Source organism: Anopheles cruzii, chromosome 2 (assembly GCF_943734635.1).
Source record: "Anopheles cruzii chromosome 2, idAnoCruzAS_RS32_06, whole genome shotgun sequence".
NCBI classification, from domain to species: Eukaryota; Metazoa; Arthropoda; class Insecta; order Diptera; family Culicidae; genus Anopheles; species Anopheles cruzii.
Window position 1 is genome coordinate 43,413,927 of NC_069144.1, and position 23,960 is coordinate 43,437,886.

A 23,960-nucleotide genomic window follows, 5' to 3' on the forward strand; every position below is an offset into this window, starting at 1 on the left:
CGCGAGCTTGTGGGCTCGAGGGGGTAGGAACGAGGAGTGCCAGATGAATTGTGAGTTACCTTCGGGATTGTCGTAGGTTGACTCGGCTTTTTTCGGGATTATCGTAGGTTGACTCGGGTGTAAGGTTTGTAGTCAAAGTTAGGTTCGCAGTGTCAAAGTTAGGTTCAAAAGCCGGTCGAATTCATAAAAACAACATTCTTAAAATTTTTTTTTTTGTTCTCTCTAAAATTTTGTGCGTGTGTGCTACCGGCTTTTTCTGTGTGTCCCAGGAAAAACCCGTAAATTTGCGGAAACCAATTTCGCGTCCGTTTTTCCGACTCCAGTTTTTAAAAAAGGTAAAATTGAAACACCGGTGAAAAGATTGAAAGGGGCAAATAGTGTGTGAGAATTCCCTGAAGCCCTTGCCAACTCGTTTAGCATTGGGCCCCTTCTTATTCACAAAGAGCAGACGCAGAAAACGTGTTTGTGTTTTCCCGAGACGCGCGTCACTACAAAATACATTTTCCTCGCTTTTTTACCGGCTTGCCCAAAGAAGTCCGTCGTCTCGTAGTGAAAGAAAATCCATAATCTCAGTGATACCGTGCGTGAATCTAGTGATCGTCAAACCAAGGCCGTCCCGAGGATCAAAGTGTGTCCAAGTGAAACCTGTTCCGTGTATTTTGTGGCCGTTGCGTTGTGCATTAAAAAAGCAGCCGAAATCGTGCGATAATCCACACAGTGGCCAGCCAGCCAGGTCTTCCCGCGCACACCACCAGCAAAACCCGGAGCCACACGATGTCTAGCGGAATTCAGATTACGGCGGACGATAAACCGACAACCGGCAACATCAACGCCACGCCGACGAAGACCCCGCCGGTTGGGCCGCCGCCGGTATCCAGCATTCCCTCGAGCCCTTCTCATCTGCAGCTGCCTTCTCCGATCATCACGCGGCGCACTCGAACCGCCTCGACGTGAGTATTGACCAGCAAAATGATTGCAAAAGTCCCAACGACCAACCGGTCACTCCGCGTGTTTAATCACACCGCTAATGGGTTATCTCGCCGTGGTGCTGCGAGAGGGTCACGTTACGCGTGTGTGATTGTGTGTTGGCGGGGTCGCCGAGAAGGTCACAGATCGGCGCGTCCATTGCGGGCCCAAAATCCACCGACGAAGTTTCGGTGCTTTCGTTACGCTTTGATAATCCAAATTTGTAAGCTCCAACATAATCGCACAGCATGCTGCGGTGTTATCGCGTTAAAGTGTTTTATTTAAGCCAATCCACAGTCTGCGCCGTAGTTTGTTCTACCCAAAATGGCCACATTCGCGTGTCGTCATGATGCTGTTTACGCAGCGGCCAATGCGATAACAAGCCGCTGATAAACAGGATCGGAATGATAATCGGTACCATTTTTTTTGTATCCATCCACTCCTGCTGCTAACGCATGTTTAGGTTTGCTTGTCGTAGTGTGCTCGATCCGGAATGCGCTCGACTCTTTATCTTCTTTCCCGTAGTTCGTGCACCTGGCGTCCATCTGGCCAGAGAATTGATGTTCCGAACGTGCCCCGTTTCCCGATTGTCCATCTGTACGACCGACGAAGCATATCCGTGTGCGTTTTCTCTTTTTTGGACATTTCCACCGATCAGACCCGATCAGGATGCTCTTTGTACATTCCTCCGCATCGTCTTGCCGGTCAACGATATGCTTGCGCTGGTCGACGATCTCCGGCGTGCCGTCGTTGTGTGTGAAACAAAGCAGCAAATCAATTACTCACTCCACTCACACACAAACACACTCCCATTGCCCTAACAACGGCGTTCATGATGGATTGAAAAAATGCTGTAGGCCAGGGCGAAGCGATTTATTAATCACGGTTATCCCATGCCGGCGCGTAACTTAATTCTATGTACACTCTGCGGCACGGGGAAGGCCCGGCAGGAAGCCCGGCTTCGCACGCCACCATCCTTCCCCGGTCATTAGCGGTCCGGCGGACGAGACGAGGCAAAAACGCGTCTCTTTAATCATAAGAAGAAATGATTTTTCCCCCGGGGGCGAAGCAAAGTGTTGATGGTACGAGCGGCAGCGATAAAACGATTAAAGGGGATGTTCCGCTTCGATGGGAACACCACTACAGAAACGGGACTGCTCTGTGGAGTCCTCGATGGTTCCCCCTCTCTCCGTTGTAGGGTGCTTACCCTGCTGTGGCTTAACTTCAAAGGTTGGCGACGAATCATCCACCGACCGGGAGTGTGTCGTACGTTGGGGAAACTTCCTCGGATCATCTCGACCATCCTCTCGGGGAAATTGGAACTAGAGTGGAATCGCACCAGATGATGGGAGACGATTTGATTGAATTTAATATTACTTAATTTTTTTTTATGAAAATTTTAAATTGATTCTGTTTTTGCTGTGACTCGCCCAAAACCCGAACCATGTTCGATGGAGGAACTAGAGGTCTAACGATGCGAAAATATGTTAATGTAGTGTCGCTAAACTAATTAGCAAATGGCCACCCCTTATTATCGCACCCTTCGGCCGTTTCTAGGTTGTAACATGCTAATTTTTTGAGACACTGACACACGATCGCTTTTATCGCCGCGTCGAGAGTGACACGAGAGCACGCCAACATGGCTCTCTAATGGACGTCCACTAAGCGGATGATGCCAGGTATATTTTGAGCAACGATTTTCCATCACTTTCTTTGGGCTGGCCAATCAATAAGCCTCCTTCCAACCCACCTTCCTGGGGGGCGGTCCGTCACCGTCAGTGTGAATCACCGACGAAGCATGAACGAATCAATAATTTTCCATCGGCCGCTGGCCCACTGGCGGTCTGCCGTTTCGGTGATGGGAAGGCTGACTCTTGCCGCAATGTTGAAGTTTTCTCTCCAAGTCCAATTTAATAAATGAATTAAAAGCGGGGAAAGACAAGTATTTCCGTCGGGGCCTGGTCTCGTGCATCATGCACACCGGTGGGGTGGTTCAGTGCAGTCACTGCTCTCTGGTGTGGCCCGATGTACCTCGATCCATCCATATTAAATAGTGCACGTGACATAAGCTTCCATCGCAGCACTGCATGTGCATGAGAGCGTTTTCCTGGAAATTCCAGTTTGGGGCGATTGCACAACGAACATGTAATCTTACGGATTACATAAAATTTTAAACCACAGCACCACGGACTTTGCCTAGATCTAATAATCTATCGATTGGACATTATCTGGTGGTGTCCTTCTGGCTTTTGAAGAACCAAAATTGACTGTTATTATCGAAAACCTTTTGCCATGTTACACCAAAACTTGCCAAAATTATTCTCAAAGGCTAAACGGTCGCCCAATTGTTTTCCGTTAAGAGAGTTATACAAAATTGACTGTTTTTTCTGTTGTAAAAGTTTTGTTGCCTTTTTCGTGGTTGTTTCACTAAAACGGTGCGCGAGGGCCGGACAGACGATTGACTTCCCAATTTCACCAAACAAACTAGAAAATCTTGTTTGATGCCAATCTAGGCTTTGGAGTACTTTGTGGAGGGTAACATGCCTTTGTAACATTATTTGAAAAGGCTGCTCATTTTAGACAGTTCCAATCTATTACATGGTTAATGTTTAATGCCACAGCTATCTTCCGACAGCTTGCGATACCGATCCCTGCTCCAACCGTACGAAACCTCTCATCAGCATTTTCCGTAACTGCCCGACCGATACGCTAGCTCGCATTAGTTTATGTGCTCCTTTACCTAAACACTAACATTGAAATTTATGACTTCCAAAAAAGTGGAAAGTATACATCCTGCGGTCAGCTGAAGCTAATTCCTCCACCAAACGAGGTTGCTTTCCAGGCAAGGTGTTAAATTACGCTTTCAGGGGTAAGCCATATCGCCGCAACAGTGGCTGAAAGTTGGTTAGAAATTCGCTCGCAAACGAAATAACCTTCAAGGATGGAAGTTGTTAATTGGCAATGCATTCCCCTTGCCCTGCCACACCTGGGCCACCCGTATTCGGTTGCGTTTAGTGGCCAAAAACACTGCGTTTCCGGTGTATCCGGCAACCAAAGGCGCAAACTATGGGCTCACGACGGAGAGGTTCTCCGCTAGCATAATGTTGGCACCATCCCATCAGGCCCATAAATTGCCATTGGCCCAATTTTCTTTTTGCATTCCCAGCCGAACAAGCACGGTACGGGGAATTTATCGGCTATCGATCCTTTCGCAAACGCAACGCTACTGCACCATTGCGTTTGCGGGCACTTCGGCCACTTGCCGGCCATTTCATTACATCCCCGCATTGCTGGTCATCGCACTGATCAATGGAAAAAAAACTCTTTTTTGAAAAGTTTCTAAATAATTGGAACCCGCAGTGCCGCCGATCGGAGTCATTACATTTAAGTTGCAGGTCTCCCAACTTTGCGACACGCTCTGTCCCGGGTGCAATAACGCTGCAGATGAATCGGGTCCTTCTCCGATGATCGGAGAAAGAACTGGTGCTTGTACTGCGCTGTTTGGCTGGCTCTGCACTGCCCTGAAGACGTGAGAGCTGCGGCGCTTTTTTTTATTTGCCATTGGTTTTGCGATTTATGTTGCCCCGGCCGGTGTGTAGTGCAATCGATGGCTTCATGCTCTGCGGGCCTCAGGTGACGATACACGACGGTCGGTATTTTATCGATGGCAATTGCTTGTTTTATTTTTATTTTCCTAGCCCCAATGAACCGTCCGTCTGTTGAGCTGGACCGTGTGAAGGCGTAACGTGACAGACAACGTGTCGTAAGATGTTTCAAAAACCGGAAAACGAACTCACAAAACATTTGCTTCAGTTTCTCTATTGACCATTTTCCCATCTGAGCGCGTTCGGAGCTCGCTGCAAGTTAGACATAAACGTATTTTCGGAATATTTTCTCTCCGGCTGCTTGCCGACCACGTACGTACGGTTGGGGTCCGCTATTTATTGGCCGTATGTTTTCCTCCACTTAATGACGCAACGTGTTAACGTGCGAACAGTCAAATGGTCCGTTGTTTAAAATACCCCGTCATTCGGAATGTGTGAAACGAAAAAAATTAGGAACCAACACCAGGATTTCAGTATTTGTAAGTGGTGTTGAGAACACTTTTAGGCCGGATCGGAGCATCACTACTGATGTTGTTTCGCAAAGTGCTCTTTTGTATTGATTTGTGCACGTCTTCCCTCATTTTCTGTGACGTACGTTATTTTACGGTTCCAGCTACGTTTTTGGCCGAATTTCGGGTCTACGACTGGGCGTCGTTGTTGACCACTGCCGGAGTTTGTTTAAATTTTTTCTATAAAAATGAAAAGAACGAAGTCATACAAAGTTTAATACTTCCTTCTTTTAAGTATGCAAATGTGGCTTTTAGCTTTTATGTATGTGGCTGCCCCAACTGCGAGCAGATTTTTGTTGATTACTTAGACGGAACAATTAATTCGCAAATTTACGGTGCACGGTGCAAAATAGTGTGAATAATGGACCATTCGATTTATTACGGATGGCTCCCCCGGGGGCATCGATCGTCTCCTGCCGCACTCCGGTGCTTCCAGTGGCCTGTCCACCCCAAAAAGCCGGTAACGACCAGCCATCGGCATGATGTAATCGACGCTGGCGGGCAACGAAATCGTATTGCTTTCAGCTGCTATCTACTGCCGTCATAATTACTGCTACAACGCCCCGGGGCCCATCGATTTTCATTCAAACCGACCGAAAAGCTGCATTTGGGGTGACGGCTCGTTTCGACAGAATAGTTAATAGCATTAGCCGGCAAATGACAGCCACAAAAAGGGGCAGTCCGGGGAGCCACTAGACGGGAGAATCTAGTGGTTCGTCGGGTAAGTTTTTAAGTGCGTTTAAATTTTCATATTTCCAGCAAAGGGCGCGTACAAGCTGTTGAGGTGTTCAAAATTCATATGCCGTTGATTTGCCAAGTCTCCTCGATTGTTTAACGAGTTTCGGTCATCCTTGGGTGTCTGGCATCATCACCATAAAGCATAAATTTGCCCCGAAGCGCAACTCGCAACTCATATTCAGGTTGACAATCGCCCAAAACGAACCTTTCCGCAAACAAACAACGCATATAATTGGGAAAAAGAACCTTAGTTGTGCCGCCTGGTTTGTAATTCGATTTATCATATCCGGTACCGTAGCCGTTGTGTCCATATAAATTGTTTTCCCCATCAGCTCTAGGTACTGTTACCCCATTCGGGCGGACACAGCTGAGGGGAACATGAAACAATACACTTTTTTGGATGACGCAACACGTTCGTTAACGAACGAAGCAAAAAACACTACTCCGAACCCCAACATCACAGTTAATGTAAAGCTCAGGACCCACCTGGGGCTGCAACCAATGCAACAGATCGATTTGGGCCGATTTGGGTGAGGTTTGCCACCTAAAAAACATGGAACTCCATGAGAGCCATAGCGTACGAAGACTTCGAATGATTACACCTTCCGCTTCCGGCAATACAAATGATACAGCAGCAGCGCAAGGTGGTGACTGTGACCTAAACGGTACAAGCAAACGTTAAATTGCGTGTGGGCGATGATGGAGCATAAAACATTAACCGTGAGACACGCAGGGGACGCAGAAATGATGTTCACAATTTTGGAAGTGTGGCACAAACCGTCCACTTTTTGGCGCGGGTCACAACCCATCCTTCGCGGAATAACGCCTTCGGTTAATACGCTAAGCATTTCACTAACGAGACTCTGCTTTCGCACAACCTTCGCGACAAAAGATAGGAAACATGATGTTCCGGGAAGCTTACTTTAAAAGAACGCTGCGCCAGTATAACTTCTCATTCCGAAATGGTATTAAAATAATCAATATTCTTACCACAAAGCAGAGCGCCAGGCGTGTCCCGGAGAGCAGAGACGGTAAACTTTTTAATTACTATTTCAATTTTTGCTTCACAAATAGAACGACGGAGCACCCGGAACACAATGCCAGCAAAGACGCAAATCTCTGCCAAACCCCGCGGCCGCCTCGGTAACTTTGCGCTTTGAATTCGTGACCCTTCCGGGTGGTAGCTGGTATGTGCTGCTCCGCACAACATGGTGTTTTCCAACGGTGCATTGCCACACACACGGACGTGAACGGAATTTGCTGGTGGCCGGTCGGGAAGGGGGCCCAAAAGAAAGCTTCTATGGCACTGAGACAAGCCTGAGGGAGCTCACCTTCCGTGGTGGAGCGGCAATGCATATGCATAAGGAACAAGAAGGATGCGCAATGGTGGTGCATCGTCGTCGTCGTCGTCCTTTCGGATCATTCGTTTAATGCTTTGAATGCTTTGTTTTCATCGTAGCGCAAATATGGCGGCCCCGAAGGGCATAGAGGATCCCTGCAAGCACCCGAAGTTGAAGGACCACGACCGAGGGCTATTTTTATACCCTGACCCCGCCCAGGCGGCCCCCGTACCGAGCGGTTAGAATAAATATCGTTAGAAGCACATTTTTCACCCCTCGGCCGCGGCCATTCGCGGGGCTGACTGACAGATAGCACGCAGTCGTGCGAGGTGTATACGCATTAACAATGCACACCACCGAGACGTGGGACGGGGATTTGCGTGCGAATCCTTCACTTCCGCCACGGACATCCGGCGGGTCTCGAGCACTGGAGCAACCCACTTCCGGTGGGTCCGGTGTTTCATTCGTCGCGTTGGAAGAAACTGGAAAAGAAAACTGTCGGTCGGTGTCGGTGAGTCACGACGTCGGTGGGCACCCGTCGTCCTACGCTGGAGCACGAAAAGCGATGTCCTTTGCCAGCGGCGGTGGGCGGTAATGGGAAATGATGCCTTTTACCTTCTGTGCGGTCCGTTCCGTACGATGATCCTGATGGATTGTTTAGCACACTGACAGGCGAAGGCGGTTCGTTGCTTTTCGGTTTTAGCACCTACTCCGTCTAATTGTGCCCTGCTGGAGTGACTCGAAAATGTCTTTATCCCATTTTGTGGAGCCATTCCGCAGGAGCTGTCTGTGTGGCTGTCTTTTCAAAGGGTAGTCGAGTCCCTTTATGCCATTTTCCGCGAGGTATTATTTCCGCAATTGAAATTTTTTTTGCATTTAGTAACATTGCTTAAGAATGTCAAATTGCACACTGCGCTATTGTTTTACTGTCGGACAGTGTTGAGCTTGTACATTGCGGACCACGGGATTGATATTTTATCACTGGAAATATCTATCTTTGAATGGAAATAGATTGGGATATTATTTTGGTGGTTATTTATAAAATGCCAAAGAAACAACAACAGATAAATCGTTCATAAATTCGGGTAAGAGTAAAACTAGGGTGGCTCGATGCTGGGAAGGCTTCTTAAGAGACTATGAGAATTATATGTTTACATTTCATCTTGACGCTGTATACCTGAAACATTGCTCTAATAATGGAGCATTCGATGGAGGAAATGACATTCCGATAAGTCACACTCAAAAGGGCCCAAAACGTAAATAAGGAAAATCGACCAAAACGGTATCAACTATCACTTATTAGGTTAACGAAAAACGATCGTTAAAAGTGTATTAAGACATCAGCTTAACTGGACCGGGAATCGGTATTTCCACGACGCGTTTCTAACGGATTTGGATATCAAAAAATGCACTTGAACTAAGTTTAGGTTTTCACCCTTTTGCGGTTTTCTTTATCAAACAGCCAAAGGAAAGTGAATTTGGAAAAAAAACACCGAACCAACCACCCATGGGCAGAGCGCATTAAGAGCATAATCAACTTATCAGCTCGTGACACGTGAAACTTCTTCTGCACCGGAGCGAACACGGCGCACCTCGTCAACTTTGCTCTCCCCGTTCATTCAATTTGTTTCCATTCACGCACGAGCCCACACGTGGTGCGCAAAAAGTTGGCTGATGTCTTTTGCCGCCTTCCGTGGGCCGCGGGTCACCGGAAAAGCCGAAAGTAAATTGGAAATACGCTCCGTCGTCCGGCTGGTAAAAGTTTTCTCGTCCATTCCGACGGGAGTGTGTGTGCCGGTGATGTTCATTTCGAATGGTGGCGATGGATGATAGATTTCGGTTTTTGACACAATTTTTCGGCCCACGTGTGACCAATTGTTTGCGTTCGATCGCGCTTTTTATTCGCATCGTAACTATTGGGTTTGGTTCAGCGTGGCAGTTTGGCAAGGCAAAACCGCGAATGGCCGTTTGGGGTTAGCGTTTGTTATCCTTCGAATTAATATTTCGTCTTATACGTTGGTACGTTGGAAAAAACAAATACATAAATTTTCTGGTTCATATTATAGAAACACGTTTCCCTCAGGGGTTGTCGTGTCCTGGAGACCATTTCTAGACCACCTCGGCTTGTTGCCAGAATGATTTACGGTTCACAACTTGACGATGCGATTAATTATGCATGCCCTACACTCTCGTTGATCGCTACCTCGCTTCTAGGACTTATTCCACGTGGCACAACGCAGAACTCCCGGTTGATCACACGTACCGTTTCGCAACACCTTTGCAGAGTACAGCCATTAGTGTACCTTACTTTATTTTTGTAAATAAACGCTGGCCATAATACATTGTCGTAATGCACATACGCTCCCTCAAGACGACGCTAAGTAAAATCCGATCTCGAAGGGTCAGGTACCGACCAATCGATAGTAAAGGATTCGAGAAGTCGCGTACAGTTTTGCTCCTTCTGTGAACTTTTACGATGGGCTGTAGAGCCCATTTAGAGCCCAATTTGCGACACCAGATTGTCAACTAAACTGGTGTTGCTGTTTCCAATACGCGACAACGCTTCCCTTAAAAGGCTGTGTCGTCTAAGGGTTGGCAAGTAATCAAAAGAATTTAACACTGGCCCCGGTTAGAGCAATCTCGATGGCCTGCCTCTGACTTACAACATTGTTGCGTGTTTAATTTTCATTAAACTTTTCCTTTTGTGACGTTTCAATTTTAGATTCCCACGTCGTTCGCAGAGTCGTTTAAAAGACCGTTCCCCGAAAGGAATGTGCAACACGCATAAAAAGTCGCAATCCGGTTTTTAGCCAAGCTTGTGTTTCCGTGTTGGGTGGCGCGAACCACAAAATCAATCTCAATCTCGGCGCGGATTGCTGTACTCCCTGAAAGTATTGCTTCTTCGCCGATGCCGTCACCGCCCCCCTCCGACCTGCCAATAACCAATTGGCACCCGGCGAAAGCACATGCGGATGCGAGCGTGGATGAAGTAAAAATAAACTTCATACCACCGAAAGGGGCAAGAAAGCCGGCGGGGAGCTCTCTCTCTCTCTGTGCCCGTTGCGGGTGACTGATGTTGCCTGCCAAATCTAAGCTACAGAATCCGTCGCTCCGTCGACGTGCCGACTTTCCCGCTGTGCCAGCATATTGCCACAATGTGTACCACGAAGCCGCATTTTCACCGGCGTCTTCGGGAGATAAATGACACAAAATAACCACCCGATGCGGCACCGTTGTTGATGTTGTTGTGTGCGGTGCGGGAATGTCGATAAAACGTGCGAGAACCGTTTACACCCTGTTTTGGGGGGTTGCCGCTTATCGTAACCGGTGTAAAACACGACACTCCGATCCTCGTTAGGTCCTTCCGTTTCGAAAGCGTACCGCCGCAGCCGAGAAACGGGATCTCGCACAATCTCGGAGCACGACCCATCACCCATCGACAACGGTTGGCGTGGTGGGGCCGAGAAGCGACACCATCCGGTTAAGGGCGCATAAATCCTCTGGAAAATTAAACTTTTATTGATGAAGAAAAGTTTTTCATTGTCTGCCACCGCCTAACCGCTTTTCACTCCTTCTAATTCCGGCCCTTTTCCATGATGAGGATTCGCGTTTTATAATCCCACGTCAAGGCGGCAAAATAGCGGCACGTAAAACAACTCTCACTCCCCGCGGATTCTGACCGCTCCGTGAGCCCGCCGTCCGGCACCGGAAAGTGTGATTTGAGCACTTGAAGTGTTTCTTCCGGTCCCATTCGCTGTTCCCCGGCGTCGGTCGGGTTGCGATGTTTTACGATGACGCAGACAAACGCGCCCGGACCCGTTGCTCTTCGTGGTCGTTCGCGTTTGGGGTTTTGTTTTTCCGACGAAGCAATGATTTATTTTTGATTAAGCCCCACGCGAACGGGGCAGAAAGTCTGGCCGGCCCGTGTGGGCGCAATCGCCGGTCCACGGCTGCTTGGAGCCAGTTGGTGGCGAGACAGAATGGCCCAAAAAGCTGTAGAACGTGGACACAACACTTTCTTCGTCCCGAAGCCCGCCGTTGGGTTTGTTCGCCGTTACTACCCTTGTTTTTGTTCACATATTTTAACGCTCACTTATCGATCGCGGAAGATTTTGTGCTCCCGTATTCGTGGGTCTGACGAAGAGTAAATCCCCATTTACCGATCAGTGCCAGCCGGTCGCGCGGGTTGCTGTGGAAATCCGGTTGCTCCGGTTCCGAAGTGAAGACATAAATTGGAACACACAAATCAATCACTTGGCGGACGGCGCTCATCGTGCTGCAATGTCGCTTGCCGTCTTAAAACTTCCAGTCGTCCGGTCGCCATCAATTCGCCATAATCGAATCGGGCTTCGTGATGGGCGGGAAAATGTATACCTTTTGCCACGGCACCCTCGAGTGGCTCGTCGCCCAAGTGTGCCACGGACAAAGAAAAAGGGGGGTCCTTGAGTATCCCACCCGAGATGTGTAAGCGGATGAAGCGGGAATCACTTGGGCGCACAGAATCACTGATTATTCTCGTCGGAAGCAAAGGAAACGTTTTCCCCGTAAAAGGGTTTGCTACCTGGCGGGCGAAACTGTTGATTGATTTGGGTCCTTCCTTTCAATACGTTGTCCGTCCCCTGGGATGTGGTCCCCGGTGACTTTGTTGTCTTTGGTCCAATTTAACCTGGACGGCCCAGGTAATCCAAAACGGATGGTTTGAGCGTCCTTTTCTATTTCTTACGTCAATCTACCGCCGTAGGAGGATGACAGGACCGGTGTCCAGCGGGGTCCAACTTAATCTTGGGACTGTTGATTCGAACAATGAAAAATGTGGCATCTGCGTGGAAGTGGGTGAAAGGTGCTCGTATGTGGCACCACTTTAGACGATATCGCTTCACGGTTATCGATTGGACCGATTTGAACCAAACAATCATACAAAGGCCAACGCTGTCCCGGGTCACAAGTGGGCTTCTCGTTGGTATGTTGTTGATAGGAACCAACGATTCATGTGGGTATCTTTTGGACACTTCGTTAAACTCTGAATCAGACGCACCCGACCGACGGGAAAGCGGTATCCTTCATGACGCCATCAATGCTACGGACAGGCTCTGCGGCTTTGGAAATCGACATCTAACGTTCTAAACATCGAGCGGTGGCAGAGCCGAGCCTTTACAATCTTCTTAGCCACCACATAATGGCTCTAACGAACGATAGGCCAAATCGAGCCATACCAAAGCCAAATCGAGCAAATCAGTCTGTTTCAGATGTCATAGTCCAAAAGGAGAACTCGTAGAGTGTGTTATCGACATCAATTGCCACTGACTGGTTGGGTGTCAAATCGGTTGGCTTTAACGTTGAGGTGATCATTTGATCAGTTTCTTCTGGGTCTTACGAAATTCTCGCGATTTATACGTAATTCTTGTTAATACTTGGTTGGTCTTTTTTTTAGTTGGATGTTTTTCCACCATTCACTCGGATCGGATTAGCAGATCAGCACGGCCTTAACGCGTCCAACGCGGAAACAATCAAAACTTTGTCCACCGTCAGTCGACACTTATCGGGGAGCACCGCGAACCACCCAACCAGCCTGCCACAATTTATTAGATTTTCCGCGGATCGAATACTTATGTTCCCCTAATCGAAATCGGCCACCGGCGAGACATGTGCGGCGTTGCTTCACATTTCGAACACGTCCTCGTGCCGCACGCTGGAAGAGATCTATTTTTATCACTCCGCAACGATTGGTTTTCCGATTGGTTTCCAGTCTTATCCGACCGGCGGTGGTGTGGTCATCATTGTGGTGTGTATTTTTATGACTGCACCGGACCACAGTGAGACAAGTGATGTCGAAATACACATTCGGCTACTGGGAAAGAACCAAGGCTAGGGAACCTCAGGTGGCTCAGTTTTTAGGTGGAATTGAAATCGATCCTCCATTTCTTCCGTGAACGGTTGAGCCACAACACCCTAGCGTTTGGTTATCATTTTTTTGGTTCGTTCGAAAACTCGTTCAGCAATTGGCCACGGCCAACGCCTTGGGCTGTGCGTTGTTTACACATTTATTGTTTACTTACACACGACACTGGAAGCCATGTAACACCTTCTACGGGTGCGAGTTCGACGATTGTTTGTCCGTCGGAATATGTACTAAATGTGGTTCTGTTATCACAGGTGCGTGTGACCAGCACGACGTCGATCAATAAGTAGTGAAACGAAATTTTGTTTCCAATTTTATCATTGTGTTAAGTGTAGCGTTTTGCGATCGTTTTTGCGTTTCGAATTTAGGATGCATTCTAAGAATTTTTTACGATCAAAATCGATCAAAGTGAATATGGCGCCCGGTGGAGCACTTCTGCGGTCTATGAAAACATTACCGGGACATGGGCTCATAAATTGTAGTATTTTCCAAATAGCGAATTTTGTTGAATATTTAGCTTTTACTGCGTGCTTCCATGAACCACCTATACAACTTCTTATTGGTTCACCTTCTATTTTGAGTCTATCTGATTGGTTTTTGTACTCTCGAAGCGTCTTCTGAGAAGGTTATGTGCTCTGTATCACACGAGTGAACCATCGTTTCGTCCAATTTATAATGCATCGTTATCAAAACGATCAAACCAACCATCCAGAACCAGCAGCCAGTCGGTAGGTCGGTTGAGATTGATTACCAATTTTTGGGGGCGAAATCGAAGTATTATAAATTCATTAACCCGGCGGCCCGGAGAACAGTTGATGAAAAGGGCCACATTTTGGCGTTCCTTCCGCCACAATCCATGCGTCTGGCGAGATGAACTCAAACACAACACACATCGGCGGATCCTACCTTCCCTGCGTACCTGGCGCCGAGATGTACGTATTATTTATCCATCGGAAAAGACCGTCTTTTGGTATTTTTATTAAATCTACGAGACATGTTTCGCGGTAGCCATCGAGCAGCAGTTCCCCTGATGGTTTAAGAGCCCTAGGGCAGGGAAATGGGCAGCAGAGCAAAAAACAAAGAACCTCACCCGGGCAAGTGGGCCAACATAAAATATAGACACCCATCTCCTAACGGTGGCCCACTCGCGCTTTCTGCCGCTCGAACCGAATCCCAGACGAAAGTGTCCTTAAACTCACATAAAAGCATATTTCTTCCTCATTTCTTCGTTTTCGCACGGCGGGGGTTGATCCGGCCAGATTTGTTGGGCGGATTCGTTTGATGGTGGTCCGACCCGCCTTACTTCGCTTTTCTTTCTGCCCGACGCGCCGATGATGTGACCGAGCGAAGCAGCCGTGAGAAGTGGCGTGCCAATGATGTTCTTTTTTCCTTGGCCGCGCGTTTCGTCCACAGAGTCCGAGAGTCCTGTCCAACACTTGACTTATGCGTCGCACTTTTCGCAAGCCAACGTTTGAGCACCCGCAAGCGATCTGCCGTTGCTGTGGAAAAGTTTTCCCTCTCGGGGTCGTCGACGGAAATCGGTGACAGCAACCGAATGGTCTCCGCTGCTGCTGCTGCTGCTGCTGCTGCGACCGGTCCATCGACCAACGGATGACCATCGTGACAAATCTGGCCCTGGTCTTATCTTTACGAGTATATCCGTCCGTCACAAACGACCACCGACCCGACCTTTTCGTTGGTTCGGGGTTTTCGGCATAATGTGCTACTATTTTTTTTGACCACTCAAGTTGTATTTGACGGCACATCCCGGGGAAATAAATAACATGTACGTCACAGCACATGTTGCAGCAATGCTTGTGATGTGTGTGGCGATAAAAGAACCGCACACTTGGGGAGGTGCTTACAGCGCAACTGAGGGCGGGATCTCCTGTGTGTCGGTTTGTTTGAGGGTGACCAACCTAACGGTCCATAACGAGAGAGCTAACACCGCGGATCAATAATTTCACGTGCCCGTCGTAGAGAGAGTAGAGTCGTAGAGTGGATGCGGGACAGGCGATGTCTCAGCGGGCAGCTTTTAATAACTGTCAATGCTTGATTGATTCAACTCTGATTCAATTGTATGCTCAAACTGTTCCACAGATGATCGAATCGATTGCGCAAATAATGGAAACTTTACAATATAATTTAACGTTTGCAGGCCACCTTGAGTGATTGTTGCCGCGTAGCCACGAATTTGTTAAGGAAAACGGCGAGAATACAGAAAGTATTTATATACTGTAATGTACTACAGATTTTTTAAGGCTAAGCTTTCTCATACTGAGCATGTTCTATGGGATCTCCAAAGAAGATATGTCAATGGTCGACACTGATCAACGGAACAACTTTTATGAAATCTCTAGTTTTCTTTATGTAAAGTTAGTACCTGAACTCTATCTCCAACGGCGACGATATTTGAACCATGTGTTTGACGTACTAGGTTCTCGTATTGTCTCGTGGTAGGTTCTCGTGGTTTGACGTATTGGTTATAATGCTCAATGAGATGGCTAGGCCTTATACTAAATCTCTTTAAGTGATTCGACGATTTTCCGATATCCGGTATTTTTTTTTTACGATTTGAGGTGTTGTATCTGTTTTTTTACGTTTTTGACATGGATCGCCTTGAAGGCTAGTACGACCACGATTCAACTCAGAAACCCCCCTTTTAACACCCTAATTAAAGGTGAAAAGCCCTTATACACTTTCAACATGCGTCCATAATTTTCCTTTGATTTTTAACCTTTCAAAGATATAAATTAAATCTCTGCACGATACTTGATTTTTCCATTGTAAAAAATACTATAATATGCCGATACTAAATGGCTTGTATAAAAAAAAATTAAGTGACCGATTGAAATGAAACTTCACATACGTTCATTTCAAGAGTGTACCAATATAACAAAAAAGTTAGGCTTATAGCAGCGCCCAATGGTATCGAACGACAAAACTTAATGAACAACCTAGAAAAAACAGCCGTGGCAAGTAAAAATAGCAATTAACAATCGATCTTCATGAAAGCTTCAAGCCCAAATACATTTAAAACGGACGGGTCTCCAAACCGCGTTGCCGAGGTATAGTTTTGGTTTTGAAATGTTCTTGTCGGGAACCGTCTACTCACAATAAATTGTTCGTCGGCGGATGTTTTATCGATTTTATAAACCAACAAAGTGCCATTAAAATGGCCCCAACGAAGACGGTTTCATTCGGAACCGTTTCGACACAGCGCGCCGCATCTCAGCCTCCATCCGTCGGCAGCCGTGTGCGATATGGGAAACAATCCCGCGCAGCAGGGATCCAATTAGGCTGTGGCAGCATAATTATGCTCGGTGCCGGTGCTCGATTGCAGCGTCAACTTGCGTCGTGCGACACTCCGTCGGTACTCCCCGGCCATCCATTAGCCTTAAAATCGGAATGCGTGGGACACATACGTCGTCGTCGTCGTCGTGGGCCGCGGTCGTGTTATGAATATCATTAGCCATACATTCGGTTCTGCTCCGATAATTTACCCTGCCGACCGGCAGGGTAAGTTCTGCTTTTGTCAATCAGTAAGACAATTAACACTGCCCGAGTTGGCCGCACGTTGTCGCGTCCTGGGCGGTAGGCTCCTGCTAAACATTGCTACCAAATGATGGTTCTAAAGTTCCACGAGATAAAGGGCGTGTTAATTTGTAACAACGCAAAGCTAATCAGACAAAGAATGACAGGCATCCACACACAAACATACAGCTTTCAAGCGCAGAAACATCCGCCAGCGTGTCAGACGCACAGTTACGGCCAAGGCGTTGTAGGGCCGCGCATACGCTATCGTTCTAGTATTCATGAAGTCCTGATGAACCCGTCTGTCTGTCCGCCAGTCCGCCAGTCCTTAGCCATTCTGTGTGGCCAGAAGGTGTGCCAGAAGTCCTACCGAAGTGTACCGTCGAGTGGATGTTAGAATTTACTTTCGACCCGGCCTCGGCTCGGGAAAAAGTTACACGAAAGCACTCTCCCGGTACTGCGACTGCAGCGCCAACCATATCAAAGTGAAGCCGAAGGCATTTCTAACCCCCAGAATGCGGCGCAGGACACAGGCCGTGTTGGCGTGATGCACCGAAACGAGATTGCGGTTTGCGTAGTTTCGGTCTCGTGCGTTGCCAGTTCGAGGCACTTCCGACTATCGGTCGACTAGTCGGGAAAACTCAATTGCCAACCGACCGAACCGGGACGGTGGACACTCTCGGTTCGATTGCGGCCGTTTGTTCTGAGCGAAAATGTTCACTAAGACCCACCACTTTGCAGTAATCAAACTTTTCTGCGTTTTTGCTCCGGGTTGCTTTTTAAAAGTGCTTCACGCGCCGGGCCCTTTTCAATCCTAGACTACACTCTCTGTTTGGTGATGTCTCGGAGTGTATTTACATAAATTGATTGAGTTTGGCCAGAGTTTTACGTTCACCTTCGCCAACGCCCGATTGACGAAAATCTCATTTGTTCGCGTACGCGCGAAACAAGACGCTTTAAAAGCCATCGAAGCCATCGAATTTCATGCAAAACCCACCAGCCCATAGGATGTTTGCTGCCAGCATTAAAAGGATAGCGAGCAGCGGGCATTATAATCGGATGTGCGAGCTGGGCTCAGTGTCAACAACATCACGACCGGCTGGGGGCAGAAATGTCTTCGACAGCGCACGGCTTCCTCTGGAGGAACATTCTATGAAATCGAGAAGTGCTTTCGGGAAAAGGTGCAAGGATTCTCACTGCGACGGGTCCTCTCGAAACTTCCCGGGCGCGAAAGCTTCGTGCACCTGAATTGTTTCGAGTCTTAAGTTGCGCTAAAACAAGCGACTAGCTCTTCTTTCGTCGCCCGTGATGTTGTTCACTGTCACATCCTTTTTGATGGCTGGGATTTTGTAGCAATGCAAACGTACACGAAATGGTGTCACGACCTGTGCCAAGCGGACCCAGGAAAAAAAGCAGCAAAACCCATTTCACTTCAAACATCGGCGGAAGAGAATAATTATCATTCACTTCGCTCATCGAAATGACGCCGAGTTCACAGCGCAGAAGAGCCGGGCAAAACACCGCTTAACAAACTGCGTCTGATTGCAGCAAAATGTGGCACTCTAATGAGGTCATGCATAAATTTTCACATTAATCGCGGAAACAGAGGGCACAAATTAATAATTCGTCCTCTAAGCGGCATCCTCTGCCCTTAACGAAGTTTAGCCATCCCAGCGAAATCTTCCTCACAGATTCGGTTTTCAAGCGTACGATCGTTTTTGGAAACTATCTAAAATTGTGTAATGAGAGTGAAAATCTCTAACAGTCACCGGAGCACCGGGGCCACTATGTGTAGGGTTAGTAGATTTAGTTATGCAATATTCATGAGCGTGAGTGCTCTGCGACACCCGAACACCGGGAGGATGTGCTCTGGCGTAGGAATTCGGTCGATTCACGCTAAGGCTGCTCTCTGTCGCATGGAGAAGGCCATTTAATTAGACGCGGAAAATGGAAAGTTTTCCTGTGGAAAAACGGTCCTGAAGAAGTTTTTTGTGTCCCCTCCTTTCATCCTGGCTGTTGGTCCGTTATTTGGAAGCTTCTAGGATTCGATTTCATTGATCTGCGCTTGTTTGTTCTGTTTGGAGTGGATTGCCTTTTTCAAACGTTTCTTTTTCATTCTTTTTACCATTATTAATTATATGCTTTTGCCATTCGTCTGGGGAAATTGGATAGTTCCATCGGAATGGTCAGGACCATTCCACGGAACATTTGCCGAACCATGGGCCATTGATTTTCAATGCGTTGGCAGTCGTCGACCGGGAGTCGATTTTTGGGTGCTCAACCGTGTTCTTCGTGATTTCTTTCGACCTTTTCGATGTCTTATTATGGCCGATACAAGGACGCTTCTGCATTCCAAATTATTTTAATAACGTAACAGCTTGAAACAACTTCTTCGAAAGGATGCGGACCATTTAAGTTGTAGACCGTTCAGTTCATTCAATCATGTTTCGCATTATACAAGTGTAATTACATTAAAAAAAGGACCGCTATCATGTATGTCCTTCTGTTATGCCTCCCGTCAGTCGACTGCCGATCAGCAATCGACGTTGATTCGTTTAAATAGATCGAAATCTGTATTCTGGAAAGTCGCATGATTGCATAATTCCGGACCTATAATGGAATTAGCGGAGGCAAATTGTGATTAATGGGCAACCCGTGCAGCAGCAGCTGACCCAACGACACGGAGCCGCATACCCAGCGGAAGGTTTTTGTCATGAGGCTCAGGCACCGGGCCATGAAATGGTCCCGGCGCCCGACGATAAACAGTTAACTAATTAGTTTTCGGTATGTTTATGATAAATGAACGATCGAGCTTTATTGCACACACCCTTACACCGTGTGGCCGGCTGTGACCTCGTTTTCCGCTGTAAAAAGGATACCATTCTTCCATTCCGTGGTTGGTTTATGATTCTCGGGCACGGACACTCAGGAATGTGTCCCCCGAGGGTGTTGCAGCCTGGATGGCAACACATCAGCGGTTTATTATCAGAACTTTTCCACACACACACTAGTTGGTGGTGGTCTGATTATCACCAAAAGAATGGTAGCATTTGTTGCTCTGAAACAGTGTCCTTGCTGGACGTTAATTTATCCCTCGCCGTGGTTAGCTTCCCTTTATTTATTTCATACGGATACTGTTTCGCAGGCGGCGCTTGTTTGTCCTGCGGGGCTTCAGTGTTCCGGTACCGCGTCGTTCCTATTGATCTGTTGCTTCCGGCCAACCAGGCAGGACACCAGCAGCAAGTGAGCGAAACTACGCAGTGTGTTGTGCCTCACTAATAGAATTTGTTCGCCAAAAGTTTGACGTTAATTGGAGCAACGCCCCGCGCACGCACGTGAACGACACGTCCGTCGCGAAATGCCGTGACATGGCTTCCGTTCCGGTCCTTCCGGTGCTCGTGTTTGTTGTCCGCTATTTGTTATGCGGAAGAGCGCAACCCGATGGGCAAGTTATTTGGTTCCGTCGTCATCAGCCTCGGCAGCGGCCCCCCGGGGGTGGTCCGCTTCCGCTGCAAGAAGTTTACAAAAACACCGACCGGTATCATGTGACGTGCAAATATTGAACTGTCTTCACAAAATGAATGGCTCCGCGAAAGGGGCGCAGCAACGACGAATGAGACATCAAATGAGGTTAGCAAATAAGCGCGCGTATCCGGTTATCACTATTTGACGGGTTCCCAGGCGAGAAAATAGTCAGATCTTCAACGGTATGTCGTGTCCTGGTCGTGCTGCCGTTCCATGGAAAATATTTTACATTCAGAGAGCGAGTTAGATATAGTTATATCCCTTTCCTTACTAAAATGTTGGCAGATGAAGTTCAAACCAAATGTCTGTAAAACTGTTGTAAAATGTCCTTATCAAAAAGTATACCCTTAACCCTCAAAAAGTATATCTTTAACCACATTTGCCATTCTGTCTCAGTACTCGGTCGGAAACTTATTCACCCTAAGCGAATGCAGATACATCCCTATTTTCGTGGAAAAAACCTGCACAAGAAAGGGACACCGTTGCCGCGATCATTGGCCAACCCGGTGCCCAGATGTCGAAAGGTGCCCGTCATACCTTTCATAACTTATTTATTACTTCCACCGGCGGCTTATGGGGAGGCTTCCATCAAGAGGTGCCGCCTCTGCCGGTGCGAGTCGCAAACGGTAGAAAATACTGTCCTTAGCACTAATGGAGGTTAGCCCACCGACGTGGCACTTACTACTGTCCCGGGTAGTCCCAGGAAAGATCCTGCTCTTCCATTCCGTTCATCAAATCAAATCAATTCGATCCCCCGATGCTGTCTACCTGCAGCCGCACACACAGCGTGACTGCGCAACAAACTTTGGAATAAAATTATGGTCCAAAGAGGATGTTTTTTGGTGGCGTGGGCGCCATCATGTCGCGACAACGGTGGGGACAAAATTCCGCTGCGGCACAGCACACACATCGCGTCGCACTAACAGTGGGCAACAACGCTATGGATTGTGTTTTTTCACTCCGCATTTGAGTTCCGATCCGATTTACATTTGCTCCATCGAATTCGTTCCCTCTTGCAGGTCCGACCGTGCCATGCGCAACCCGATCGAAGAAGGCAAGGTGAAATCGTTCAGCAGAAGCAAAGGACACGGGTTCATTACGCCGACCGCCGGTGGGGACGATCTGTTCGTGCACATTTCTGAGTGAGTGTCAATTTGTTCGCTTGTTGCCGTCCCCCTTTTTTGGTGACCGAATTTGCATTTCACGCATTTTGTTTTATTTTTCCGTTCCATCATCGAAACGCCCGCAGCATCGAGGGAGAGTATGTGCCACTGCCCGGCGACGAGGTCAGCTATCGGCTGTGCTCGATTCCGCCCAAATACGAGAAGGTGCAGGCCATCCACGTGCAGATCACGCACCTAACGCCGGAGAAGCACTCGCGCTGGGAGACCTGCATCGGGCACGACGACGGCCATCGGTTGCATTAGGACCGGTGGTTGGAACCGCCGGAGGAGCAGCAGCCGCAGCAACCGATGTCTGCGAAGTGCGATCCGCGCCGGTGGCCAGATATTTCGTTCAGTTTTGCGTAGAAAAGGTACCGACGGTGGTGGCAGTGAGTGGACGAGATGAGAGGAGCGCAAACAGAAGAGCCGGACCGGAAGAGGGGATGTTCAGTATTTTGCACGTTTCAGCATAGTTTTGCTTATTTTCCCTATCGATGGGTTTGTTGGTAACTCGTAAATAATGTTAAATTCTAGTTACCGCTTTGATTCCCGCGCACACACGTGGCTAGAGTTGGAAATCTAGTTTATTCCTTCGGCACGCCTACCGTCCGGAGCATTGGTTAAATAAATAGAAATGGCGCGTAATGTGGTGGGAAGAGCCGGAATAAGGATGGAGTCAGGAAGGAAGGATGTGGGGACCAACACAAAACTAAGCGACCCACTGCGAACTAAGATTACTGGCCATGGTGGGTCATACATGTAGCAGATGCACACTCTCCATCGTCGTCGCGGTATGCAACAGTGTCCATCGGGAACACAGGTTATCGCTTGCTTGCCGCCAGAACATTGTACAACGAAAATTAGCGATGAATACCAGATACCGGGCCCAGCAGCAGCACACAGGCGTCGTGTTTGGGTTAGGTGCTGCACACTTTAAACCCTTCCTGTGGCGCTGCGCAGGTTGGCATTTCCTCTAATCTTTCTGCTAACTAGCAGCGCCAACACAACACACGCGGCGTGTGCAACTATGTCACGTCAACCGTGAAACGGCCGGCGGATAGTGGTCGCCGTCGCCATCGCCACAGAAACCTCAACGCCTTCCAGAGGCAATAGCACTCCGTGCAGCATTCTTGTGAACCCCTTTTTTGCTATCTCTTCCTTCTCGGTTCTCCAGACACGAGAAAACTCCTTTTTACGGCTTAGGCTTAGTGCGACTGCGAGAGCGACGAAACAAAAACCAATAAAACAGGGCATTACTACTACCTTCACAAGGCCAACAGAGGGCCATCCGTGTGTCGGAGCAGGAAAATGTATTTTGTAACAATTTAGAAATCGGTGCCAGAGGCGCCTCGCCACGCTGCGTCCATGGACCGCCACGCAACGGTGTTTGTGCTGTGCCTATAGTGTTTACGTACGTACGACTTTTTCGAGCCATTTTTCGCGCGCCCGTTCGGTTCAACGAACGTGCGTTTCCGCTGAAAGCAGATAGCAGAAGGTTCCGCGACGCCGCGATAAAGTAATGAGTTTTTTAGGAACGAGCCATTTCAGCATCCAGCAGCAACAGCAGAATTAGAAGCGTGTGTTGTGTGTTAGACAAGCCGTACACGTGTTATTTCAATGTTCCACACACCAACCAACCAGAAGGCCCCTGGGGACCAGTCGTCGCAAGAAATAGGCAGTTCGTGTTATTCGTGGGCCGACGAGAAGCAACACACACACAAAAAAACAGTAATCCCGCGCCGGGTGCACCGCAGCCCGGTGCCGATAGCCGCCGCACAAACGATGTTAGATGATAGAGAAGCTACGTTACGTGTAGTAAACCCTTTTTAGTAAACCGACATACAGGGCATAAAGTAGTCGTCAAATATGAGCCCCACTAATCGTAATCGGCGATGGCCACCGATCAAAACCCATTTCCCGATGGCGGTCACGAGCGGCACAGGTGGTCGGGAGATCGTGCTCTAAGCAAATGTTGTAATCCATATGTTCGTAATCCATCCATATGTCTCCCACACACACACTGTCCATGTTGTTCTCGATTAATGGTTGCTGTTTGAAAACAATAGCACCGAAAGCCCACAACAGCAAACCCTTACCTCATGAAACACCTACCCGCAAAAGCTAGCAAATGATGAGGTTTCAGTAAAAACAGAAACAACCAAAAGTTCGCCAAGACTTGGATGATTGTTTGATGTACGAAGCTATAAATAAAACCGGTGAAAAATCTAAAACTGCCGCAACCGGTGCCCAAGATTTCACGCATCTTGCTGTACTCCTTCGAGAAAGGGATAAAGGGACCCCGTTTCTGTGGCTCACCTTCAAATATTGCCACCAGCGGGACCGGGTCGGTCCCGGAGTCTAGGGGGGAGACCGTTTCCGAGTTTATCGTTTGCCTGCAGGGGGGCTTTCCATAACGCGAAGGACGCAGGACGGCACACGGCCAGATAAGGAGTTTGATCCTTTCGCAGCGACACGGTTAATGTGTAATGAAATTTCACCCACGACCACACAACGGATACCCGGGCCTCGGGGTCGTGTTCGCGAAGGAACGCGTTTGGCGAAAGAAAATCAAATTATTTTCCAAAAAACACCGTCCCCGTCGGAGGGTTTTTCTAACTACCTTTTCCACCGCGCCGTGCGCCGTGTAATAAATGAGGCCTTGCTAATTATATTTCGCGTGT

The 23,960-nt window shown here is 48.1% G+C and overlaps 1 protein-coding gene across 1 annotated transcript; it reads left to right on the forward strand.

Annotated features, from left to right (window-relative positions):
• Positions 1–289: 289 nt before the first annotated feature.
• On the forward strand, positions 290–23,574 carry LOC128269100 (cold shock domain-containing protein CG9705). Its single transcript, XM_053006460.1, has 3 exons — positions 290–950; positions 21,136–21,258; positions 21,366–23,574. Exons 1-3 carry the CDS (start codon positions 775–777, stop codon positions 21,541–21,543), a joined length of 477 nt encoding a protein of 158 aa, XP_052862420.1. The 5' UTR covers positions 290–774; the 3' UTR covers positions 21,544–23,574.
• The last annotated feature ends 386 nt before the right edge of the window (positions 23,575–23,960 follow it).